Source organism: Cajanus cajan, chromosome 7, assembly GCF_000230855.2.
Source record: "Cajanus cajan strain Asha chromosome 7, NIPB_CcT2T_4, whole genome shotgun sequence".
Taxonomy (NCBI): Eukaryota; Viridiplantae; Streptophyta; class Magnoliopsida; order Fabales; family Fabaceae; genus Cajanus; species Cajanus cajan.
The window spans coordinates 35,542,836-35,568,845 of NC_138523.1; the positions used below are offsets into that span (position 1 = coordinate 35,542,836).

A 26,010-nucleotide genomic window follows, 5' to 3' on the forward strand; every position below is an offset into this window, starting at 1 on the left:
ACGTCATGTGTAAAATTCACATCCAGAACGGCCCGTTCTCAAATCAGAACGGCCCGTTTTGGGGTTTGCATTAACACTCTCAATGGTCATATTTTGGAACGACCCGTTCCGAAACTGGAACGACCCGTTCTCAAATAAGGTTCAAAGGCCATTTCTGAAATCTGGAACGGTCCGTTCCAGCTGGGAACGGCCCATTCCCAACTAAGAATCCTAGACAAATTTTATGGTTTGGAACAGCCCGTTCCAAATCCGGAACGGCCCGTTACGGGCTCCCAAAAGTAGGTCTATTTAGTAATTTGGAACGGCCCGTTCCAATTTTGGAACAGCCCGTTCCGGGCTACTAAACCACCTTAATTAGGCTCTTGGCCCAGTGAAAATTGGGCTATTACAATTCTCCCCTCCTTTTAGAAATTTCGTCCCCGAAATTCACCTGAAAACAGAAATAGGTAGGCTCCTCGCATTTTGTTTCCTAATTCCCAAGCAACCTCCCTACCTTATTGATATGCAACTCTATCAATTTTTCCAAGGAATATCTATTATCAACAAGGATAAGGCAAGTATACTTGATGAGTCTATCCACTATAACTCAAAAAGAATTAATTCTTTAAGCACCTCAGACAAACCTACAACTAAGGCCTATCCACACATTGTCTCGTTTCCAAAATGAGACGTCTAAAGGCTACAAAATTTCTAAAGACTTCGAGCATACTAAACACAAGTACACAAATTACTTTATTACTCTCTTTTTCGAAGGCCACTACACTTTCGCTGCACTACTCTGATATATCCTCCTAAGGTCCTGATACATCTTAGTAGCTCCTAAATGAATGTTAAGAGTACTCTCATGTCTTTCCTCTAAGATCATCTTCCTAGAATCAACATTACTAAGCACCCAAGTTTTATTCTTGAATTTCAAAACAACATCAACTCCTACTCGAAAAGGGTTATTTATACTCCTAGTAAACTTCTCCACTTGGTTCACCAAGAAAGGATCTAACTCCTGGTATTCTTTAATCTCATCTATTAATCTATTAGTCCTTTCCAACATACTCAATCCAATGCTCTTAAGGCTAATTTTACGCACCAAGCTTAAGTCTCTAAACTCTTCAATCAAATCCAACCTTAAAATCATCAAAGACGATAGGGGAATGGTCATCCTACTCAAGATATCTACTACAATATCAGACCCTCTCCAAAGATCAAACACGTAAGCGTAAGTTCACTAGGTATACATACCAGATCTCTAATTTCACCACTCCATCTACACCCAAGTCAAACTCTTATCCATCACCTTATCCTATCCTATAGCCTCATATCTTGTCACTAAAATGAATCAATTAATTATACGTTTCCAATTTCCTTCAACAATTCACTCGTTACTCAAGTTATACCTGTTTCATACTACTCGGAGTAATCTCAAAGTCAAACTTAAATCTTTAATTTCAGCCAAAAAGATCCATCTCTCTAATCATAAGGAAAAAATAATGTAGAGGGTTCCTACTCAAAGCATCAACCATCACATTGACTTTATGTAAATAACAACTAAGATTGAAATCCTAGTCCACAAAAATTCCAACTATCTCTTTTGTCTCATATTCAAGTCCTTCGGGTCAAACAAAATTTTAGGCTCTAATGATCACTAAATACCTCCAGCTTAGAATCATATAGGTAGTGTCTCCAAATCTTAGTGTAAATATCACGATTGCTCACTCAATGTCATGGGTAAAGTAATTCCTCTCATGAATTTTTAATTGCTTAGAAACATAAGCTATTACCCTTCCTTCTTGTATCTACACTACCTCCAAATTCATCTTAGAAGCATCATTATATACCACATAAGACTTACTAAAATCCGGTAACATTATCCAATTTTTCCTTAAGAGTTTGAAACCTACTCTCACATTTATTATCCCATACAAAGGCAACTCTTTCCTAGTCAATCTAGTCAAATAGTAAGAAACCTAGAGAAGTAAGCGACGAAATGCTTTGGGGAGTTGAAAATAAGCATAGATTCGGGGATCCTCGATATAGGTTAACCTTTCGAACTACTGTCGAATTCATGGGTAGGCAAAAGACAACTTAGTGAACTGAAACATCTTAGTAGCTAGAGGAAAAGAAAGCAAAAGCGATTCCTGTAGTAGAGGCGAGTAAAAATGAGAGCAGCCTAAACCTCGAATTGCTATCTTAGAAATTTACTCAGTAAATCTCCTATAAATTACCTACGAAAACTCTTAACCTCACTAATTGACTTTTAGTATCTCCCACTTAAGCACAACTTTTACCTTAAGTAGATCTACGTTATACCTCCGCTAGAAATTACAGGGCCAAGAACACTCACCTCATACAATCAAAAATCACACTTAGATAACTAGCATAAAATTGTCTAGCATCCTCAACTCTAATTTGATGATATCACATCCTAAGGTCAATCTTACTAAACACACAAACACCCACTAATTGATATATAAGATCATCTATCCTCATATCAATATACATGCATATCAAATCATATTAAAACACCTAATTCAAACATTCATGTATATACTATACCTAATCATGTACGAATCCATCATCGTTTACTCCATACAGCATGTACATGAACCAACTTTACCACATAGCATCATACAACCTTAAACTACCTCTCAATCTACATGAAAACACCTCAAAACATCATAACCAAATCAATTTATTTTTTTATCCTTGCATTGCCTAACGACTCAAAACATCATGACACGTACATATCCCTTCAACAACTGGCAAGAAATGATACCTAGAGAGTTACACTCGTCCAATGATCTCAATCCTATCTCAAAAGAAAGATAAAAGAATAAGCTATAACTCTTATGAAGACATGAGATTCTGAATAGATCCTCTTCTCAGCTAACAATTCAAAAATCACAACAGATATATTTAACGCTTACAACTAGCCTCTGATTACCAAAACAACTATAACTGGAGTTCTAAACCTTCATTTTACCTGATTCCAGTGCCATTGAAAAGATCGCATCCAAGACTACAACTTTCATGCAGACCACAAAATCTAAATCTTTCAATACAGTACTCCTACTGTCATAACAAAACTACAACGACTCCTACACTAGACAACAATAGTGCACTAACATCCCACAAAATACCTCAACCCTTCCAAACTTACTTCTTTCTACCTTAAACTCATATCCAAGCTTCCAACTACAATCCCTAAACGAAAATAACTCACCTATTCCACAAAAGACTTAGAGCTGAAATAAAATCCTCATGCAACCTAACCCCAAACAAGATTAATATGCAAGCATCAAAACTTAAGGAAATCCCCAACACTTTGATCTTTCATCAAGAACACTCAAAGCTCTAATGCTCGACACATAACCTCTTGGATTCAATCACTACAACTATAGCTTTCAGAAACGCCACCAATTGTAAACTCTTAATACCTTCGATAAGTCAATTTCTCACCCACATCCAAGGTTTCACTAGTTCTAGTTAGTTAGCAAGATACCTTGTCTTCTACCACCTATGCTCGCAACACGAGCGATGCCACCTAACCACTACTTCTTACATAAGCAAGAAGTACAAAAACAATTAAGCAATCATGAGAATAACAAAGAGCAATCAAAAATAGCATCATCAAGTTATATCATGACTATCAGACAAATCCTGAGAACACAATCCACACAAATAAACAAAAAACAACATAATCAATCATCACATTAGCACATCAATAAGTTCAACAATCAATTCATCACATTATTAATCTACCAAACAAGCATAGTAGACTCATAACTCACGGCCGATTGGATCGACCTGCTCTGATACCACTAAATGTGACACCCTTACTACCTCAACACATATATAAATAAATCTTGTAATAAGCTAAAGAATAAAATATTCAACAATGGTAAAAAGGGTTCACATAAAACCTTCATAAATAACCAAAATAATTAAAAATGAAATTTAGAAAGTAAAACTTGAGAGTTTACAAATTGTTTTCAAAATAGAAGGTATAACTCTAAATACATATAAAAATTTATCCTAGAATCCTCTGCCCCGATGTCACAATATCATAGCACACCCATAACTCAATGGTTGGCATTCTAGATGCCACTCAAAGCCGGATCTTCCTCACGTAAAACATCCACAAATTATACAGTAAGAAAAGAAAACATCTATATGGAAAGCACACAAGGAAAAACACAACATAATCCATCATAACTCCTTACTGAATGAAATATTCACAAGCATTTATATATATCATAATTTAACAATCATTAATCATCTTCACATCTCAATTACACCAATCCATCACAATCCACACAAATCTTATAATTAACACTATGCCAAGGCCACGCCACATCTGACACAAGTGATACGGGTTAATTGCCTCACTCATCCCACACCATGCCAGGGGCACGCTCGTCCTTGTAGCATCACTTACTCAAGGTTCGTCTCATCCCTGGTCATTAGTGTGAGGAACCACAATCACATTACAATCCACACAATCTCTTGCAATTAACCCTATGTCAGGGCTGCCATATGTGACATAGGTGATGCGTGTTAATTGACTCACTCATCCCACACCATGCTAGGGGCACGCTTGTCTTTGAAGCATCACTACTCATGGTTCGTCTCATCCCTGGTCATTAGTGTGAGGTACCACAATCACAATCATAATCATATCCACACAACATCTCATCTCATATCTCAATTCCATATTACATGCACAACAGATAAGTCGAACAAAATAAGGGTTTACACACCCCTCAAGCAATTCACATCTAGATCATCAATTATTATCAATTAATATAACAATAAAATTCATAAATTAATAAAATAATCAATAGAATTATCAATTTAATATAATTTTAACATAAACGGTAAAACCCCCAATTATTCCAAAACCTAGCTCACAGACATTTTTCTACAATTTCGTTCTCTCTCCCAGATCATCATTCTTACAAATTAAATATATATTTATAATCCTCAACACATACAGAATCTAATGGGATCATCAATTTCTCAAACAGAAATAATCCAATTTTTCCAAAACCTAACTTACAGGCACTTTTCTATAATTTCGTTCTCTCTCCTAGAGCATCATTTTTACACAAAATATATATTCATAATCCTAAATTCATACAGAATCACATAAAACCAATAATTCTCCAAACATAAATAATTATAAAATTACTCATAATCTTAAGGGCTCTTCCTCTACCCAATTCCCTCATGTAACTCTACATATAAATAATTCCCTTTTACCCTCGTACCTGGATAAACAGCAGTTGAAACCAAATCAGAGATCTCTTGGTCTCCTCCTCTAAGTGCCCCTCAATCTGGATAAATAGCAGTTGAAACCAAAACAGAGATCTCTTGGTCTCTTCCTCTAAGTGCCCCTCAATCTTCAGAGAGTGTAGAAGGAAAAGAAGAGAATGTAGAAGAAATAAGTCAGAACTAAAAGAAGTTAGAACTGAAAAAATATGATTTTAGGAGTGCCAGAGCACTCAATTTATAGGCATCGGGATTCGCGAAACGGCCCGTTTCAAATCCGGAACGACCCGTTCTGAAATCTCACATCATGTGTAAAATTCACATCCAGAACGGCCTGTTCTCAAACCAGAACGGCCTGTTCTCAAACCAGAACGGCCCGTTTTGGGGTTTGCATTAACACCCTCAACGGTCATATTTTGGAACGGCCCGTTCTCAAATAAGGTTCAAAGGCCATTTCTGAAATTCGGAACGGCCCGTTCCCAGGTAAGAATCCTAGACAAATTTTATGGTTTGGAACGGCCCGTTCCAAATTCGGAACGTCCCGTTCCGGGCTCCCAAAAGTAGGTCTATTTAGTAATTTGAAACGGTCCGTTCCAATTTTGGAACGGCCCGTTCCGGGCTACTAAACCACCTCAATTTGGCTCTTGGCCCAGTGAAAATTGGACTGTTACAATATAAGTAAAAGAAACTTTTAATTTAATAGTTAGATTGACAAAATTATTATTTTCATATAAAAAATATAAATAAGTTATTATTATTTCTAATTAAAAATAAAAAGATAAAAATATAAATAGAAAAGAACTTAAATTGTAATTTAGAAGAAAAAAAATTAGTTATAGTATATCACACATCTTGTATTACAAATTTATCACACATCTTTAACTGATAAAACTATTATTTATGTTTTAAAGAATATTAACAGATCTAATTTTATCGGTTAAATAAAAAAGTAGATTGTTTAAATTAAAAATAGTAAACAATTATATATATATATATATATAATTTAATTGATTTATAAAATATTTTAATTAATTATGAAATTTATTAGCGTGTATCTTTAATTTTTATATTTTGTGAACAAAAGCATGTAACATTGATTTTTATACATAAAAAAAAAAAAAGTGTGTCAGTCATATTTTTTTATTTATTCGCTTCCTTCCGAACAAAATGTACACGATTTTTAATATCTATCGATTTTGTTGTTCTTCATCGTATTTCGCCATTATCAGTAAAAGTGATAGAGTGATTTGACCCAAAAATTATAATATCTAAAAAAAAGTGAAAAGAAATAAATATTTAACAACAGATTTATCATTTATACAAAATTTCATGAGAGAAAAACATGATGACTACATTATAACAGTTTAAAAGTAGAAAATAAAATAAAATATAAATAAACTATAAATTTAATTTCTAAAGTATTTACAACTATATAGTTCATACAGTAAACAAATTAAATAAGTATCCTATCAAATTTTAGAAATCAAACTAAATAGTTTTCAAGTATTAGAAAATCCTTTAAAAAAATTGGTGAATAAAAAATCTTTCAACATAATTAATAAACATTAACAAAATATATGAACATAAGAATTAAATTCATTGATACTTAATACTTTAAAAAATGCTATATAATTTAATTATTTTAAAAACTATTTAAAGAGAAAATAATATTTGAGAGACTGAATTCACATAATATTTTAAGAAACCAAAATTTCAATTTAGTTGAGAATAAAACCTTATGAAAGGACAAAATGAAAATTTGAAATAAATTACTCCCCAATCAAAATATCTTTAGTAAAAAGAAGAAAAAATATAAAAGGATATATATAACTAAAGATAAGAATAGGTTAAATCTTAAATAGGGATCTATAATTTGACATCAAGTCTTATTAATTTAATAAAAAATATTAGGTTTAAGTTTTTAAAAAAAGTCTATTTATTTAAAAAAAGTTGGACTTAGAGTATAAAAAATCTATTAAACTTAATAGGTCAACCTATTTACATGTATAATATGATAATAAAAAAATACATATATTATTAAAATAAATAAATAAATATATTTATAAAACAAAAATAAAATTATCGATATTTTTTTATCACTCCACTTAAACGTTTTACGTATCTTATTTATACAAAATCAAGAAATCGCAAATAAAAACTCTAGCAGTCACATCTGTTGTAATTATTGTACATGAGTGCACGACATTGTACATGAGTGTACATGAACTATCCCTTTAATAAAAAATGATTCCATTTATTTCCTATTTGTGACATTATATATGTATCATTAAGATCACCTCATGTACAATATGTATTTTTTTTTAATTTGTTATCATAACTATTTTAATTTGTTAAAATAACAATTAGTTATTTAGAATATGTCAAATGAAATATAAGAAATATTTTTTTAAAATTTATCAAAATAAGATTAGCCTTTTTCATTAAATGCTTACCGTCTATGCATGAGTTTACATCAAAACATAAGTTGGTGTACATGAATTGTCCCTGTATCAATTTTTTTCTTTATGAATTTGTATATATTTCTTTTAAAATATAAATTTTAATAATATTGAGTAAATTATTTTTTATCACGTAAATTAAAAAATAACTCATAATAACATATTTAAAAATAGATTTGTTGATTTTTAAAAATTATGTTTATTAGTTTAATTAACTTTGTTAATATAAAATAGATTTTTAAATAAGCTATTAAACAACTCTAAGTGTGTGGTTCGGCGGTAGGGGTTGATCCATGTTTAAGTAAGATCAGGGATTCGAATCCTGTTTTGTGAATGGAGCCACGTTAAATCTTGAGACTATCTATCTCACTCTTTCAAGTGACTCCCTCGTAACAAGGGGATTAGTCACTACTATCGACCCTAGATACTCCAAAGATAAAAAAAAAAAAAAAAACTATTAAACTATAATAGACTTTTAAAATGATCAGGTTAAACATATAAAAAGACATGATAGATTAGACTTATATTTTAATTTTGAAGAACATCTATGAGCAGTGTTCTTAGTGAAAAAAGAAAAAAGAAAGGAAAGGAAAAAGTTATATCTAACATGATCTTCATAAAATACAAATAAATACATTGTACATTGTAACACAATATTCTCGATAAAAAAAAATAATAATAAGACAAAGCATGTGAATAATATAGAAATATTTAACTTTTCTAAAAGTTAAAATTTTATGAGAAAAATTCAATTTAATTTACTTTATTATTTTTTTAACAAATATTTATGGAAAAAATTATTTAAATAAAGTCTTACCACTTTTTTACTTATTTTATTTTAGCAAAAGAATTGTTTACGTTTATAAATTTTTAAAAATATTTTAAAATAAATTATTTTTTCATTTCAAGTTTACGAATCTTTCACTGGAAAGATACAGTGATTTGAAAAGTAAAGGCTATTCGAAAATTAATTCACAGTTGTCTGTACTCTGACAAAGTCATAGCACATTCTTCAAAGTTTATAAATTACAACATACTTTTAGTCTTAAAAAATAATATTAAAAAAAAAATATCCCAACATAACTTGTATCAGTAAATTTGTTTGTTAGATCATAAAGGGTTAGCTGAGCTCAGAATGTGGAGGTAAATACACCGACCATTTAATATGGTTTGAGTGAATGAGAAGCTATTGACAAGGTCCTTATTTTTTCACGAAAACAGCAAAGGTCGGTCACAAAAATAACGGATTGTCTTTTGAGACATTTTGTAACAAACGCGCTCCAAGTTTCAACTTCCCAAGTGATCCTTTAGCCAATTAACTGGTCTTCTTTATCTCCTTTGTACTATAAATATACTATAATACAAGACGTGTTAATGATATACTACAAACTCGAATACCCATCTTTTCATATACTACAAACTCGAATAACATGGCTAACCGAGAGAACCAAGTTGCAGGGATCATATATGAGGATGTTAATGATGAAAGAAGGTTGTATGAGTGCACAAGGAAGTATGAAGCCATAGTGAAACAGGTATCATCTTAATGCTTGATGTACAACTCTAGGGAAGAACATTTTTTTCTTCATTGTCATGAATTTGTTTTATCTTAAGAGTTAATACACATTGTCAGTATAACATTTTTTTATATTAATAATTAATTATATTTTTTAATTATATCATGTCATTATAAATACATTTAATTTTAACAGTAACCTGACACAATTAAAAGATATAATTAATTACCAATATAAAAAAAAATTTAGACTAAGTGATTTACTTTTATTAATGGTATACAAATGGACACTCATTATGCTTTCAGTTTGACGAGCTGATGGGACTAATGAACAATGACACTACTGCACCAAAGTGGCGAAAGGTACCAAACTTTTCTATAAAATCTTATTTTATAAGAAAGAAATATAGGGTCCTCCAATGCTGCTATTGTGAAATGCAAGTTAAACAATTTTAATGTTTTCATTAGTCTAATAAATTCATCTAAATCATGTCTCTTATATCTGTATTGAGTTTCCCTCCCTTTCTTTCACTCGCTCCAAATAGAATCGAAGAGGGCATGCTTCTAATGGAAGAGCAAATGTTTCCTCAAGCCAGCCAAACAACAATGAAGCACTAGTACAGACAGTGACCAGGTTTTTGCATGAACTGGGAACAAGTCCAACAGATTCAGAGTGACCAAGGAGCACATGAGGTTAAAAGTAACTATATATTGTGTGAAAGATCAAAATTAATCATTATATTATATTCACTTAGCGTAAGTCTTGATACAAAAAAATGATACCAATTGTTGTAGTTGGTGGTTAAAGCCAGCATGCAATGTAAGTGAGTAACTTACTCGCCTCCAATTAGGTGATAGAAAATTATTGCTCCCCATCCCTTTTATAAAACAGTGAGCTACTATAATTTTAGCCGCAGTGTAAAAGCTTTTGAGGTTTCTGCAACAGTATCAACAACATTTATCAGCACTTTTCACAAACATGCAAGTCTTTTGCCTTAAAATAAAATAGAAATACTAAAAGTGCTGCATGTTCTGGATCTTATTATATGACACCACAGTATTGAATAACATACAAATTAAAAATATTTTTGAAAGCTTCTATAATGAAAAAAGCTTTTTATTTTCAATAGAGAAACTCTCCAAAAAAAAAAAAAAAATTTCCATCTTGTATTCAATAGACTTTAAATAGAGGCTGGATTAATTAGATACTAGCCCTTAATACACAATCAAGCATTCACAGGATACCTCTTTAAAGAAAGTAAAACAACTTAACTATCAGGTACATCTAACATCCAAAGATTCCAAAAAGAAAAATGCAAATAATAAAGTACAAAGGAGAATATAACCCCCCACAAAAAGGGAGAAAATGAGAAATGATTAGTGACTCATATATTTGCATATTCCCTGAATGGTCTCTGTCTCTATAAGGTGAAAAGTTGAGACCAGAAATCATACTGCCAAGATTTCTATGGTTGAATACTAGTTGTTGGCTGCAAATGTCTTTGAAACGCTTGTGCTCAAGAATAAACATCTTATGGACAAAATGACAAAAAATTGAATTCTCGTCAATGTTCTCATGATTAGTTCATGTTTCGTGAACTGCACTTCAACCTTTCCTCTTCAAGCTCTCTTTTCAATGTTTCCAACCTTTCAAGCAAGACTGCATTCTCCTGGTAGGTTAGAAGGTTATTAGAACACCAACAATATGAAAAACAAACTATGCATACAGAAAGAGAGCTGAAACTAATGTCATCCAACATTACCTTAATAAGAAATGGTATCATCATAGTTTATAGATAGTTATAGCATTTGACATGAATAAAATCAGCATCACTGGAAAAAAATTTTGAAAATTGAAATTTGGGGACTGATTATGTTAGCTCTGCATTGTATCTCTGGCACAATTAGCAGAGCAAATTGTGGCTAATGGTTATCTTTACCGATTTTACTATTGTTTCCCTAAGATGGATAATCGAAAAGAAGGATTATTCATAGAAAGTAGAATGAAGTTTGACATACCTTCTGTAGTATTGCCAATTTATGGTTAATACCAGACGCAACATCCCCCTTCTGAGAGGAATCCCGCAGCTGCACACACACGATTATACAGTCATTACAGGAAAAATAAAGAAAATGTTTGTTACTTTAATGGTTGAAAAAATAAATTCTGATTTCTACAAGTCTGTTTCATTCAGTGCCAACTCTATTATCTTGGTGCTAAGATATATGATAACCCTGTTCCTACTTACTGAAATTAAGAAGACTGAGGTTTGTACGGTGTAGTGTGTAGTAATAGCAACCAAATAATAACACAACTTGAAGCTAAATCTTTCTTTTAAGTTTTAATCCTATTTGGAAGGTGGAATGTGAAGATCGAAATAAAAGAATGCATACCACTTGAAGCTCGTGTAAACACTTTTTTGTCCTATCTACCTCCTTATCGTACCTCAGCCTCCACTCAGCAGATTCATCCATTGCCTCCCTGTTAGCAATATCAAACTGCTGCCTGCAAACAAACAGATGAGTGAACCAAACAGATGAGTGAACCAAACATCAGTATAATGCTCCAAGGACATGTTTGGATAAACTTCTCCAGAAAAACACACTTCTACTAGAAAAAAATAAAAAGGAAAAATAAAATATATTTTTTCATAAACTAAAATTAGCTTATATATAAACTAATTTGCAGAAGCTTTTTCATGTAACTTCTCCAAAAACTTACAAATAAACTTATGCATAAGTTAGTTTCGGCTGAAGAAGTTTATTTTATTTTTCTTTCATATTTTTTCCTCCCAGTAGTGTTTCTATAGAAGTCTATGCAAACACGCCTAAGCATGCCAAAATAATGGTAAAGTCACAAACAGAAAAAAATTTCTTTTAGCAGTGTCAATTCAAATTTCAAACCAAGAGCATTACTAATTGTAACTAGTGCAAGAGCTTTCGTTGGAGAATGAGAGTCCCCAAGAGAAATATGACAAGTGATTAATATTATCATGTATCACTTTATAAAGAACAATTTGTGGTTCATATGATTGGTATAGTAACACAGCAGCAGCAATTGAATATGAAAATAGAAGGCCCAAATGAAGATAACAAGGGGATTGGAAGAATATGAACCTTAAGAGGTGAGTGTCATCAGAAGAAATGTTGTAGTGAATAGCCCAGAGTCTGAAATAGACGGCAATGCCCATTAACATTAGAAAAGCAAGAATGGCTAAGATCGACCTTCTCCTCGCTCCCATCGTTCCTCCTTTCTTTGTTCCTCACTCACTCCATTTCATTCTTTTCTTCTCTTCGCCCAATAACGTTGTTGGGGTTTCAATCCAATAACCAACGTTGCTGGTGTCTGTCACCTACCTTCCACCTTGCTTCGCATTCAATTCGATCTAACCTTTATTACTTTTTTTTTTTCCATTTTGAGGAATTAATTAATAATTACTAATTGTCATTTTTTTTGGGCTTGGGTTCATGTTTCAGTGGCACTGTATTGGGCTTGTCTGAGTGATGATGATTCTGACTCGGTTCATATATATACACCTTTTTTTTCTATAAGTACACATTCTTTTTGAAAAAAAATAATTAAAATTTTAAAATATTTTTTATTTTTTAATTTTATATTTACAATATTTAATTTAGTATTTTTTTTTCACATATCTTCCTTTTTTTTTCTTCTTTTTTTTCAATTTTTACATGCACTCCCTTACCTTTCTTTCACCCCACCTATTTTAGTAGCATGTGAAAATTAAAAGAAAAAAAAAAGTGTGTGAAAAAGAAGAAGAAAGTAGCAAATTAAAAATTAAAGGTGTAAAATTAGAAAATTAAAAAAAAACTACAATATTTTATAATTTAAAAAAAAAATAAAGGAGGTGTACTTAAAAAATAAAGGAGGTGTATATATCATGAGCCTTTTTATAAGTGCACCTCCTTTATTTTTTAAAAAATTATAAAATATTGTCATTTTTATTTTATTTTTTTAATTTTACACCTTTAATTTTTAATTTGCTACTTTTTTTTTATTCACACACTTTTTTTCTCTTTCAATTTTTACATGCTACTAAAATAAGTGGGGTAAAGGAAAGGTAATAAGGGAGTATATGTAAAAATTGAAAAAAGAAAAAAAAAAGATGTGTAAAAATTTACTAAATAAAATATTGTGGGTGTAAAATTAAAAAATAAAAAAAATTATTTTAAAAATTTAATTATTTTTTTAAAAAAAGAGGTGTACTTATACACAAAAAAAGGAGGTGTATATAGCATGAGTCTTCTAACTCACATGAAAAAATGAGGCCTATACTAAGTACGGCCCGTTCAATTAAATAGAAGAGCCTGCCAATGACGAATAATTTCTGACCAAAAACATGCTGAAAAATTTGTGGACCCAAAAAATTTTGAAGGATAGCCTATTTTCAGCAAGAAAAAACAAAATCTACTGTAATTCATAATTTGGGCTCCATTAGTTTTAGTTTTTTATTAAAAAAATTAAGAATAAGAAATTCTTTAAGAATGTATAGTAATACCCCCTGGAAGCAACTGATCAACAACAGTGCTAAAAGGGAATTTTGAGTTGAATTAGAATAAGGAGCTTTTAATTTTGCAAGTAAACTTTTCTCTTTTTGAAAAAAATATAGGTATCTTTTAGATAAAATGATAAAACTCTCTCTTTGAGAATTTAATATAATATAGTTGCACGAAAATTCAAATTTTAGATTATTGATTAAATAAAACAATTTTGTACTGGTTGAGATGTTAATTTTTGTTTTGCCAGTGAATGATTACGTCTATCAAACGAGTTTTTTTATATATAATTTTCATGTCATAATATTTCACAGAAAGAATTTTCTTTCATTTTTTATTAGGACTCTTTCTAATAATGAGAGATTGAAGTATTATAATTATAATTTTGGGATGAAAATTTATTATAATTATTGTAATTCTTACTGATAAAAAAATAATTATTATTTCTTGATATCTTAATAAAAGTTAATTTTAAAATTTTTAATTTTTTTATTAAATTATTTTATATTGAAAAATGAGCTATATCCTGTGTATAAAGATATTTCTTTTTTGACTAAATTAAAATTTTTTAATTAATAATAAGAGAGTGTTAGTATTATTCCATTTTTGAACAAATATACGCATTTATATTTTTTTTAAAACTATAAAAATAAAATTTGATGACAATAACATGAACATTGTTATATACCAGCCCAAGGAAACTAATATTATTCCACTTGTTAAAGGAATATCCTTCGGTAGAGATCTTTTTAGAATTTTTCTTGACATGCTCTAGTGTAGCGTCATCTGTAAGAAATTTTGAAACTCAAATTAGTGTTTGATGTGTCATGAAGAAGTGGGGTGATTAACAAGAACTGTTTATGTGTCTACTTTATGCTTTTGTGTTTGTTTTATTATCTGTCGCTTCTAACCATATCCATATGAGTATTTTTTTAGCAGAACTATTAAAGTAGTTTTAAGATTATCAAAAATATTATTTATTATTAATTTTAATAAAACAAAAGGCAAGATATATAATCTATCTTCTTTATTCGAGAAGAGGCTTACCTTGATTTCTTTGTCACAACACCTGCACAGAGCTGAACTGTGTCAACAATATTTATTAGCAGATGATAGTAATTAAAAATATTTTGTAAGCTTAGCAACAATGTCTATTTCTTGCTTTGACAAAGGAAATTCTATCACTACTACATTTAAATTCTTTATCAACATTTTCTTCACTATATTTATTAAAATATTACTATATATTAAATAAATAAGTTATTTTATAACATTCTTTTAAAAAATATTATAATAAATATAGTAACATTTTTTATTTGCATATTATTCTTTTTAATTATTTTCAAAATCAAAGTCTCATATCAAATAAGAAAAATGTCATATAGGTTATTTTGTAATATTTTTTTAAAAAATGTTACTATATATAAGTAACACTTTTTTATTTCAACATTATTCTTTTTTATTGCTTCTAAAATTAAAATCTCACATCAAGTAGAAAGAAGTATACTTCTTTCATCTCTAATTATTATCCATAATTATAGTTTCACGTCGAATAAATGAGTGATTCATAAATAATATATAATCATATAGTTATATTTAAGATAAATAAATTTTGATATTTGATATAATTAGTGATAATTAATTAAGATGTCTTCAACCTTCTCTTGAAGATCTCTTAGGAGTGTAAGAGACATAAAAATATAATAATTGATAACAATATTTAAATTAAAATTAATTATTATTTTATAAAGTTAACAAAAACTTATCAACATCATTAAAATATTATAAAAATATCACTTTAATAACATTTAAAAAGATATTGTTTAATTGTGTAAAAATAATATTAAAAGTCTATAATAACATAAATTATATAAATTTTTGATAATATATTACAAAAGCAAATAGTAACATCTATATACAATTATGTAACATTTTTTAAATATTATTAAAAACTCTTGTGTTGTAATATATACAGAAAAGCAAGATAGATTCACCCTACAAACAAACTTGAAAATAGTAGATTTAGAAATTAGATTTTTTTTAAAATATAACAGTAATAATGAAAATCAGATCATTAAATCCCTGTATATCTATCACAACTCTTATTATTAAGTCGACTATATATAATAGTTGAGAAATTAGAATTATATATATTAGAGTCACAGAACAAGGTATCCTAAATTAGAAACAATCTATAAATGATATATAAATAAAAATATTATGATGTTAAACTTTAAAGTGTGAAATATTTTTTTAATAATAAATATATGAGTCAAAGTAAAAGATGAAACAAACTTGTAGTCCTGGATATGCACCACACAAAAATTCTATATTAAGTATAAAGTTTAATTCTCATACCCAGCAAGAAATGAAAAAACCTGTCCCAGAGAGCACCACGTCCCTATTTGATATGCACAAGTTTTGGTGCTTAATTTCAATAACCTATTGAAACCACCATGATACTTTCTTTTTTCAGTTACGACTCTAGTCCAAAACGACAAATTTATATGCCAAACGACAAGAAACTCCAGTTGGTTCAGACAAAGATAGAGTTGTACCCAAAGAAAAAGGTATATTCTCTTATCTTGTCCAATGAGTCATGCTTATCCATGACCTGATAGACTGTTTGTTGAATGGTAGCGGATACCCAAAATAAAATAGGCTATATGTGGTCTAACTAAAGGGATGAATCATAATGTTTGGATTTTTTAATTTAGATCCTTTCTTTTTCAACAAACTTATCTTTTTATCTGTAAGGGCTGTATGAATTTTGAACTAAAATAATTAAGAAAGTTAGTATAATTTCCAAAGAGATTCAATCATTTAAAATAATATTTTTTAAACAACTAAAAGAATTGTACGTGCATGTTTGAGTTTCAACCCTAACGTGAATTTTCATGTTTAGTTGAAGTAAAAAAATTTTGCTTTCACGTAAAATTCATCTTTAACGTGGAGAAAAAGTGTAAAATCAAGTTTCAAAATCCAATCCAAAAATGCACTACGTAATTTCACAAAATTAGCTTAAAAGGATGTTTGTATAATTTACTATAAAATGATTGTCTCCTAACCCTTAGGTATATGGGCGTCCATATCTTTCTAACTTATCGTATCTAGATATTCATATATGAACTTATTAGTTATATTATAGTCAAACAAAACTATTGTTTCATATCTTTTCATATCTAGGACATTTTAAAGCGGGATTTTTCTTTCCTATGAACATAAGGTTCAAACTTATAATTTTATTTAAAGAAAATAACGCTACTGCTACAAGGACATTCCCACCAATACAAGAACATGTTTGCATGTGTTAAACTTTAAAATGTGATTTTTCAAATCCAATTGAAGCTAGTCTAACTCCTTTTTGACATAAAAATATAGGAAAATGTAGATCAAAGATGTGTAAGTAAACCCGCACTAAAATGAAAACGCTGTCGGCATCGCTTAACATGACAACTGTTATATGAAAGTGCCATGTTTTAACATCGAGTGTTAACACCACATCTCGTCAACCTCTATAAAAAACATTCGTAGTCGTTGACAAAGCAATTGAAACTCTAACAAAAAAAAACCACAAAAAGGAACCTTGCCGCTTGTGTTTTAGCATATTTTTAAGCTTTAATATGGCATTGATGTTAATAATAATTAAATTAAAATATATTTTGTAACAAAATTTTCAATTAGAGTACGTATTTGTATGAACATACTTAATGTCCTCACTTCTCTTCACATTCCAAGCCGATTGTTATGCAAAACTTAAGGAAAAGTACATATAAACACTAGTACATAATACACATTTTACGTCGGTCATTTTAGGAGTTTTTACGTTAGAAAAACATCCGACGTAGAAGCGGGAGACGTAAATTTACGTCGGGGCACGAAAATCGACGTAAATTTACGTCGGACATGCCTAGGTCCGACGTAAAAAAGTTATAAAAATTTTATAAAAAAAAATTTAAGTGCAAGCAGAACGGGTCGTTCTGCTTGATAGACCCAGGACTACGTCTCCAAACCCAGACTTGGTCACTTCTCCAGCTTAAAAAACATGCGCGAAATGCAACAGAAACATTATTACGAAAAAAAACATCTCAGAAAACACAAACTTGATAGAAGATACTACCTCATAGAAGAAAAACGCAACTCTCCGAAGAAGAAAAACGCAACCCTCCGAAGAAGAAAAACGCAACCCTCCGAAGAAGAAAAACATCATCACGCGAAGAAAAACAGCCACGATTTGAGGAGGAGGCGGAGGGATGAGGAAGAAAAACAGATAGAAGAAAGTGGACGATTTGAGGAGGAGGCGGGAGAAGGAAGCCATGAAATTTTTGAACTAGCTAGTGCGCGCAAGACACCTTCTTTTAAGCATCATGTGGGTTATTTACGTCAGCCCTGTTTGGGTCCGACGTAAATTTTAACATCTACGTCGGACACAATGAATAGCCGACGTAGATGTTAAAATTTACGTCGGACCACGTGCCACCGCGCTTTTATTACATCGGTTCTTTGTATATCCGACGTAAAATGGGTGACGTAGTATCCTATTTTTCCACTAGTGAAAAGACACTATAGTACTCAAATAAGTAACCTACTCGATATAATAAATGCAAATATATTATAAATAATAACTTTATTTCCATATAAAATATTATTTATACTAACTGTGATGGGCCCAAATTCCAATGAATCTCAATTTGGGATTACCAATTACATAATACATTGATAATCTTGCTTCGTACTATGGTTAAGTTTTAATCACCTTAATTACTTTTATACAAAGTCGAAAGTTGCCTAATATGTTCAACAATACATGCCATCGACAACCAAGGGTGCCAAACGAGTATTCTTAAGCATCTAGTTGAGACTTTGTTCGGTAACACAAAACCATCGACAACCGAGGGTGCCAAAAGGATGTGGGGTGGTGAACCGAAATCCCTTAGTATTCAATTTAAACCTCATTTGGTGACATGGAGCCATTGGCAACCGAGGGTGTCGAGTAAGATGTTTCTAGATATGCAGTTGAAGTTATTTGTCAACACAAAGTCATCAATGGTCGAGACTATCAAAAAGATACGCATAATTTAGTTGTGTATTCAAAAGGGGAGAATGTAAACTTTTGAAGGTACCTCATTGTCCAATATTGCTGAGCAGACATCATCGATTGCCAATGGTCAAATAGCCTAGCTATCCAATATAGAGTATTGTTACTCGAAAAAGTGGGATTATGTTGAAGGTCGAATGATGATTCGAGCCTAATGGCAGTATAAGAAATCGTGACCCTTCCAGGCAAATCAAAAAATCTTAGATACCACCTGTTACTCGAAGAAAAAACAAAACTTGCTTCGATGATACTTGAAATATGTGTCAGGATTTGTAGGGCCTAGAACAGGGAATAGAATTCTTGAGATGAACTCGAACAAGGGTCCTAAATGAACTAGAAGACTCCAGGGCGAAACAATAAGAAAATACGAAGCTAGGACAATCAAGAGGACCTCGAAAAGCAGTTCGAAGAATCGGAGAAGCAGTTACAAGGAGTCTGGAATCAAAATGGTTAGGAGCAGTTCTAAGAGGTTATCTAGCAACGACCCCGAAAACCACTCGAAAGAATATTAGAACATGGGAATAGCGGTTATCGGGAGTTGAAAACGGTTGAGGGAAGTTACGAGCCATGTAAATACCTCAACAAGCGTAAATGCACTTAACTACCCACATTAAACCTCTATAAATATCACATGTGGCCTCACTCACAAGGGTCAAAAATCCATACTTAAGAACTCTCATAAGCACTCACTACCTACGCATATGACTCCCGTGTACGAGATTCTATTCGATTTTTTTTATAAAGGGGCAACGATTTCATTTGGCACAACCCAAATTGGCGAGCAAAAATCTGAGGCTGGTAAGGATAAACCCTCACATCCTTTTGCTTCATCCCCGAAAATATAATATCCCAAGAGAGAAATCCAAACCAAACTTCAAGCATCTCAGGAGAGATATTGCCAACTTGGTTATTTCCAATAAGCCAAGAAGGCCCAGCGATGTCAAAGTGAATGAAAGGGGCTAAGTCAATCAAAAATTCATCGAAATCGAGAATAGCCTTTATTTAACGAGCAAAACACTCCATAGATCTCTTCTTGGGAGTTAATGTTGTGAGTCTCGTCCCCTCGAAGGAATATTGAATAGAAGCTTGAAGAGGAAGAAGTTTCAATTTCTTTTTGAAGATAGCAGTCAGCCACAGTTGCAATAGCCAAAGAGGCCTTGAGAGGTTTCGAGGACCATTCTCTCGAGACAAATTTATGGAAGCTTCATCGAGACAGGCGTAAAGAGAGGCAAGGAGGAGTTTGCTCAAACATACTTTTTTCTTGAGATGAAGGGCTTGAGCGAGTACGAAGTAATATTTTGGCACCTGAAGAGAAGCAATACAAAAGACACAAGCAGATAACCAGTAGAGCAAGAAGGTAATTTGTTCTGAATTTGTAATAGGAGTACCCTCTCGACCATGATGTGCAGTGATGAAGGCAGAGTAAGTTTTCTTGTCCCAAACAATCGAAGTTTCCTTCATCGAAATAGTTTCCTCGAAGGCTTCGGGATGAAACCTATCCCCTATGGGTTTCAGACCTGTGACAGTCACGACATCAAGTAGGGTGGGGCATACGAAGCCACAAGTCGAGTTTCTCTATTCCAAAAAAACATAGCAGAAAGCAATATTTGAGGGTCAAAGATATTCATATCATACTTTGCTAGTTGGATAAAATCAAAAATACCAATTTCATGCCACATAGATTGCATAGAGTTTTCAATATGTTCAAGCCATTGGATATGTCTATCTTTAGGTGGGGGAAAAGCATGAAATATCTTAGCAGTATTAGAAAACAAAGAGAGGTCTATACGGGGAGAGTATATGTAAGGAAAAGAAGAATCATCCTCTAGAAGTAAGGTGTTGGGATATTTTTTCTTGTTCTGACCAGAAAAAGGACGAGCCATTAGCAATAGATAGAGAATAGGGACGAAGGGGTTACTACCATCGTCCAGGGTAGTAACTGGTACATTCTCCAGGAGCAAAGGCGTGGGGAAACCAGATTGAATAGAGGTTGGAGCCAAAGAGAGCTTAGGTATGGCAGTAAAGGCAGAAGTAGCAGAGGTGGCCACGGAAGAGAAGAATAGGGATGCACCAAAGATAGAGAAATGTAAAGAAAATTAAGGAAAGAAAAGTAATCTTGTGCTCAAATGGTAAGAGTGAAAGATAAAGGTAAAAATGCCTATATATTAAGAGAAGAATGGGCCTAAGACACAAACGGGCCCGCGTTTAAAAAACAAATTCAAAAAATTAAACGTTTGAGAAAAAATGTGATCTGGGCCACTAAAACAATGCCAAGTTTGAGAAAACGGTAAATAGAAATTAAATATGTCTAAAATATTTAATGGGAAGAAACAGCAGTGTCAGAGCATTTAATAGACATAAAAGAAAGAGAAGATGTAGGGTTTCATCGAAAAAGGCATATAGAAAAATATATTGTTCTTACACTCCGAGACAAAAAAAATTTAGGGGTCATTTGTTACTCAAAAAAGTGGTATTACGTTGAAGGTCGAATGATGATTCGAGCCTAATGGCAGTATAAGAAATCGTGACCCTTCCAGGCAAATCAACAAATCTTAGATACCACCTGTTACTCGAAAAAAACAAAACTTGCTTCAATGATACTCGAAATATGTGCCAGGATTGGTAGGGCCTAAAACAGGGAATAGAATTCTCGAGATGAACTCGAACAAGGGTCATAAACGAACTAGAAGACTTCAAGGCGAAATAATAAGAAAATACAAAGCTAGGACAATCAAGAGGACCTCAAAAAACAATTCGAAGAATCAAAGAAGTAGTTACAAAGGAGTCTAGAATCAAAACAGTTGGGAGCAGTTCTGAGAGGTTATCTAGCAATGACCCCGAAAACCACTCAAATGAATATTAGAACATGGGAATAGTGATTATCGGGAGTGGAAAATAGTTGAGGGAAGTTACGAGCCACATAAATACCACGACGAGCGTAAATGCACTTAACTTCCCACATTAAACCTCTATAAATATCACATGTGGCCTCACTCACAGGGGTCGGAAATTCATGCTTAAGAACTCTCACGAGCACTCACTACCTGTGCATATGGCTCTCGTGTACGAAATTGCTGAGTATGACTTCTTGGCCTCTTTTCCTTTCTTTTCATAGTGTAGTTTATGGTAGAATAGTGTATTCTAATTTCATAGTTCAACTTGTTTACGAATTATCACGCATTGTAATTTTCAATTTATATGAAGCAAATAGTTATGATTTCTGTTGTCAATGTACATATTATACACTCAATCTATTTGAAAGTTTGCGTGCATGATACGTACTTGGTAATAATCATTGATGAATATCTAGAAATTGGCACCTGTTAATTGTTCTATCTTATTTTCATCTTCGTTCTTAAAAAGCTTAATTATACATACCTAAATTAAAAAATTATGTGCTAGTTCGAATAAAAAGAATCCACATACGAAATTCACCACAAACAAGTATAAATTTAACATTTAATAATCTTATATATTTCATTTTTTATATATGTCAACAACTTCATATTTAAAATGAGTAAATATATATAATTTTAATACATTATAACAAATTGATGTAATAATAAATATTTGTTTATTTTTATTTAAACTCTTCATCTAATATGTTTTTTAAATGACCTAATTAAAACTTAACATTTTTAGCTGAATAGACTTTAACACGTTTGTGTAACATTAATTTCTTATTTTAAATTTATTATATGAAATAATATGTGGATATGAGATTGGATAATAAAATTTTCAGATCCACACCTATATCTATATAAACTTTGCATCCATGTTTAGGTTTAGAAAAATTTAGAGTATGGTGAGATAAATTTCTTCAAAGAAAAAATATTTTTAGGAAAAAAAATGAGATGAATAATGAAAATGAGTTTTTCTGTAAATTGAAACTAATTTATGTATAAGTTAAAAATAAGAGTTTAGAGAAACGGACAAAAAATAACTTCTACAAATTAATATATGCTTAAGCTAATTTTAGTTTATGAAGAAACTCATTTCATTTTTTTCTCCCTAGTTTTGTCTCCTAAAAGTGTTTTTGGAGAAATTTACCAAATAGACTATAATAGTACATTTAAAAACTGTGAAAATTAGATTATTTCAGTAATTGATTATATGTGTAACTGATTATAATTGGAATGAATTTTTGTTTAAATAAATTTAATGAAAAATATTTTAGGATATTTAATTTTATTTACATAAAAAAGCTTTTAAATTCAATAGTCAGTCCTTACTTACTGTCATTAAAATTAAAATTAAAAAAATTAATAAAAAATAAAAGGAAAGCATGGGTAATATCTTAAAATATTTTGTTATGACTTTTAGGTATATAACCTTGGATTTGAAAGTCCACTGCCCTACGCAAAGAAAGTTTCAACAGTTCTGAGTGCAATTTTGTGACTTTTCATTATTAATTATAACATGACATAATCGTGTTATTAAACAAATTAGATTATTCAACTTGGTAATATTTTATGTGGCAACTAGGTGGAATAAAAGGGAGTTATGTAGAGTAAAGACTAAAGACCATGCATGTACGAAAGCAAAACCGTAGGAACACACAAATCAAGCAACTGCGTGCGCCCCTTGTTTGATGCCTCAAGAATAGGGATGGCAAATAAACCCGTACCCGTGGGTAATACCCGAACCCGTCCCGACTTTGACGGGGAATACCCGCTTTGACCGGGTACGGGTACGGGTACGGGTAAAACCCGATAAATTAAACCGGGTACGGGTACGGGTACGGGTATATACTTACCCGCCCCGTCCCCGTCCCCGTCCCCGGTTAAATACCCGTCCCCGGTTTAATTATTTAAAAAAAATTAAAATTTTAAAAATAATGTCTCTAGTCTAAAGTGACTCACTCCAGCAACACGATTATAGCAAGTTTAGCAACACGAATCACACGATTACACTCCAGCCTCCACGAGTTAGGGTTTCACACTGCGCACTCCAGCCTCCGACGGACGAGCCACTCCAGCCTCCGACGGACCAGCCACTCCAACCTCCGACGGACCAGCCACTCCAGCCTACATTTTCTCCCTCCGAGCGGCTCCCTCACCACACTGGTACGTCTCTCTCTCGCTCAATCTCTCTAGGATCTCCTTTCGCACAAGCACTCCGTAGTTGGTATCTTGAGCCTTCCGACTCAAGTATATAATCTGATTATCTGGGTTTCTCTCTGTTTAAATAGGGGAACTGGAAAGAAGTGTACTTTTGTTTCCCTCTCTTTCTTCAGTTTGTCTTGCCCTTTCATGTGAACTGTTAAGTGATATAACCTGTTTCACAATTTCTCACTTGGACAGTGAGAAGGATATGGTTCCAGTTTGGTTTGGTTAAAATGAAATATCAAATTCGAACTAAACTGACCTTTGTAGTTTGGTTTGGATTGGTTATCTCGGTGTTTTGAATTTTAAAATATATTTTATATGACTTTTAATTTTTTAAATAACTAAGGAAATAAATTGACACAATGCTGAATCTAATAAACACATGAAAGTTTTGATTAGTTTTTGAAAATGACATTTACTAAAGGAGCAATTTGGGTTAAGAAAATAATTTGATTTTACATGAGTATAATAGGAAAGGCAATGTAAGTATATTAAATGCATGCTTCAGTTCGGTTTGGTTCTGTTTTAACAATAGAACCGAAAATTTAATCTATTTGAAATAAAAGAAAACATGTTTTTGGTTTTCTGGATTATCAGTTTGATCAATTGTTGGTTTTCAGTTTGGTTCAGTTTAACCTCTCTAGTTTTGGATTATCTCTTGTTTTGTTCTGCTCATCCCCACTTTTACTCACCAATACATCTTATTCTCTAAAATCTAAATCTGAGTAAACCACCATTTTATTTCTGAAACTGTATCTACTGTTACATTAGTTTCTAAAACTAAAAGAAAATTCAAATATGTCCCTGAATTTTCAGTTGTTTCATCTAAGAAATCAAAGACCAATGATGATAGAATGGAGATTGCCCATCAATATAATTATCATCTTGATTAAGAAAAAATAAAGAAATTAGAAAATAAAAATTTATATGTAAATAAAATTAAATATAAACTATATACAAATATATATGTTGATTATTTTAATTATATTTAATTATATGTTGGGTTTTAACTATCAACTGAAATGTTCTTTTTCGTATTTTATGTTTGCTTTTGGTATTTTAACCATTTTTTGTGTGAACTTGCATGCTTGTAGAGAAAATGAACAATGAAGATCAACCTTCACAAGAACCAACCCCACAATCTTTACATCAACCAATTCCATGTCAAGGTTCTACTGGTACTGGTCAAGCATTGATGAATGAACTACTACAAGCACCTTCAGAAGCATCTGATCAAGTAGAGTCAACAACACAAACAGAGAATAGGAGGCTAAAAAGTGTTGTGTGGCAACATTTTGAAAAGATTAGAATTGATGGAAAGGATAAAGGTAAATGTAACTATTGTAACAAATTGCTTGGAGGAGAAGCGAGGAATGGAACAAAGCACTTGCACCACCATTTAGATATATGTGTTTTAAAGAAGGTTTCTACAAGTGGGAAGGGGGGACAAACAATGCTTTTTTCTAAGGTTTTAGGACGTGGGAAAAAGGAATTGGCATGTGGTAGTTATAATGAAGAAAATGCAAGGAGGGAGCTTGCATTGATGATTATATTGCACGAATATCCACTTTCAATAGTGGACCATATTGGGTTTATACGATTTGTAGCAGCAATTCAACCATTATTTCAACTTCCTTCAAGAAATACAATGAAGAAAGAGATACTTGATATCTATGCAGATGAAAAACAAGTTGTCATGAAGCTGATAGATACAAATGAAGGAAGAGTGGCAATTACATCAGATATGTGGACTGCAAGCAACCAAAAAAAAGGGTATATGGCTATCACAGCTCACTATATTGATGGCAATTGGACCTTACAGAGTATCATTTTGAGGTACAAAGTTTCTTTATTTTATAGCTTTTTTTACTAATTGGTTTTGCATTTTTTTTATCTTTTTATATGACAATGTGATTATATATATAGGTTCATTTATGTTCCTGCACCTCACACAGCTGATAGACTTTGCAATGTATTGATTGATTGTTTGTTGGATTGGAATATTGATACAAAATTATCCACTATTACTCTGGACAATTGTAGCACAAA

General features: G+C 31.7%; 1 protein-coding gene and 1 long non-coding RNA gene across 4 annotated transcripts; one reads left to right on the forward strand and one right to left on the reverse strand.

The window, feature by feature from the left end:
• The first annotated feature begins 8,568 nt into the window (after positions 1-8,568).
• Positions 8,569-10,178, forward strand: LOC145949531 (uncharacterized). Its single transcript, XR_014427772.1, has 3 exons — positions 8,569-9,259; positions 9,547-9,603; positions 9,786-10,178. It is a non-coding gene; the product is annotated as an uncharacterized LOC145949531 (long non-coding RNA).
• Positions 9,478-14,096, reverse strand: LOC109797599 (acyl-CoA-binding domain protein). Of its 3 annotated transcripts, none has more exons than XM_083059542.1 (6): positions 12,358-14,096; positions 11,635-11,746; positions 11,260-11,328; positions 10,852-10,910; positions 10,024-10,177; positions 9,478-9,887 (listed from the first exon to the last, which is right to left on the reverse strand). In XM_083059542.1, the coding sequence occupies exons 1-6, from the start codon at positions 12,480-12,482 to the stop codon at positions 9,855-9,857; spliced, it is 552 nt and encodes a 183-aa protein (XP_082915668.1). In that variant the 5' UTR covers positions 12,483-14,096; the 3' UTR covers positions 9,478-9,854. The 3 variants fall into 3 exon arrangements, with proteins under 3 accessions (XP_082915668.1, XP_082915669.1, XP_020213283.2); XM_083059543.1 differs by having other exon boundaries at positions 10,078-10,177; positions 12,358-13,106; XM_020357694.3 differs by having other exon boundaries at positions 9,478-10,177.
• Positions 14,097-26,010: the final 11,914 nt, after the last annotated feature.

What these genes read in the sequence shown, in the direction of transcription:
- LOC109797599 (XM_020357694.3), bottom strand. Translation starts at nt 12,482, where the DNA reads ATGGGAGCGAGGAGAAGGTCGATCTTAGCCATTCTTGCTTTTCTAATG. An exon ending in AATTGGCAATACTACAGAAG is followed by an intron (nt 10,911 to 11,259) that starts GTATGTCAAACT and finishes CTAACCTACCAG; the next exon opens with GAGAATGCAGTCTTGCTTGA. An exon ending in AGAGAGCTTGAAGAGGAAAG is followed by an intron (nt 10,178 to 10,851) that starts GTTGAAGTGCAG and finishes ATACTGTTGCAG; the next exon opens with AAACCTCAAAAGCTTTTACA.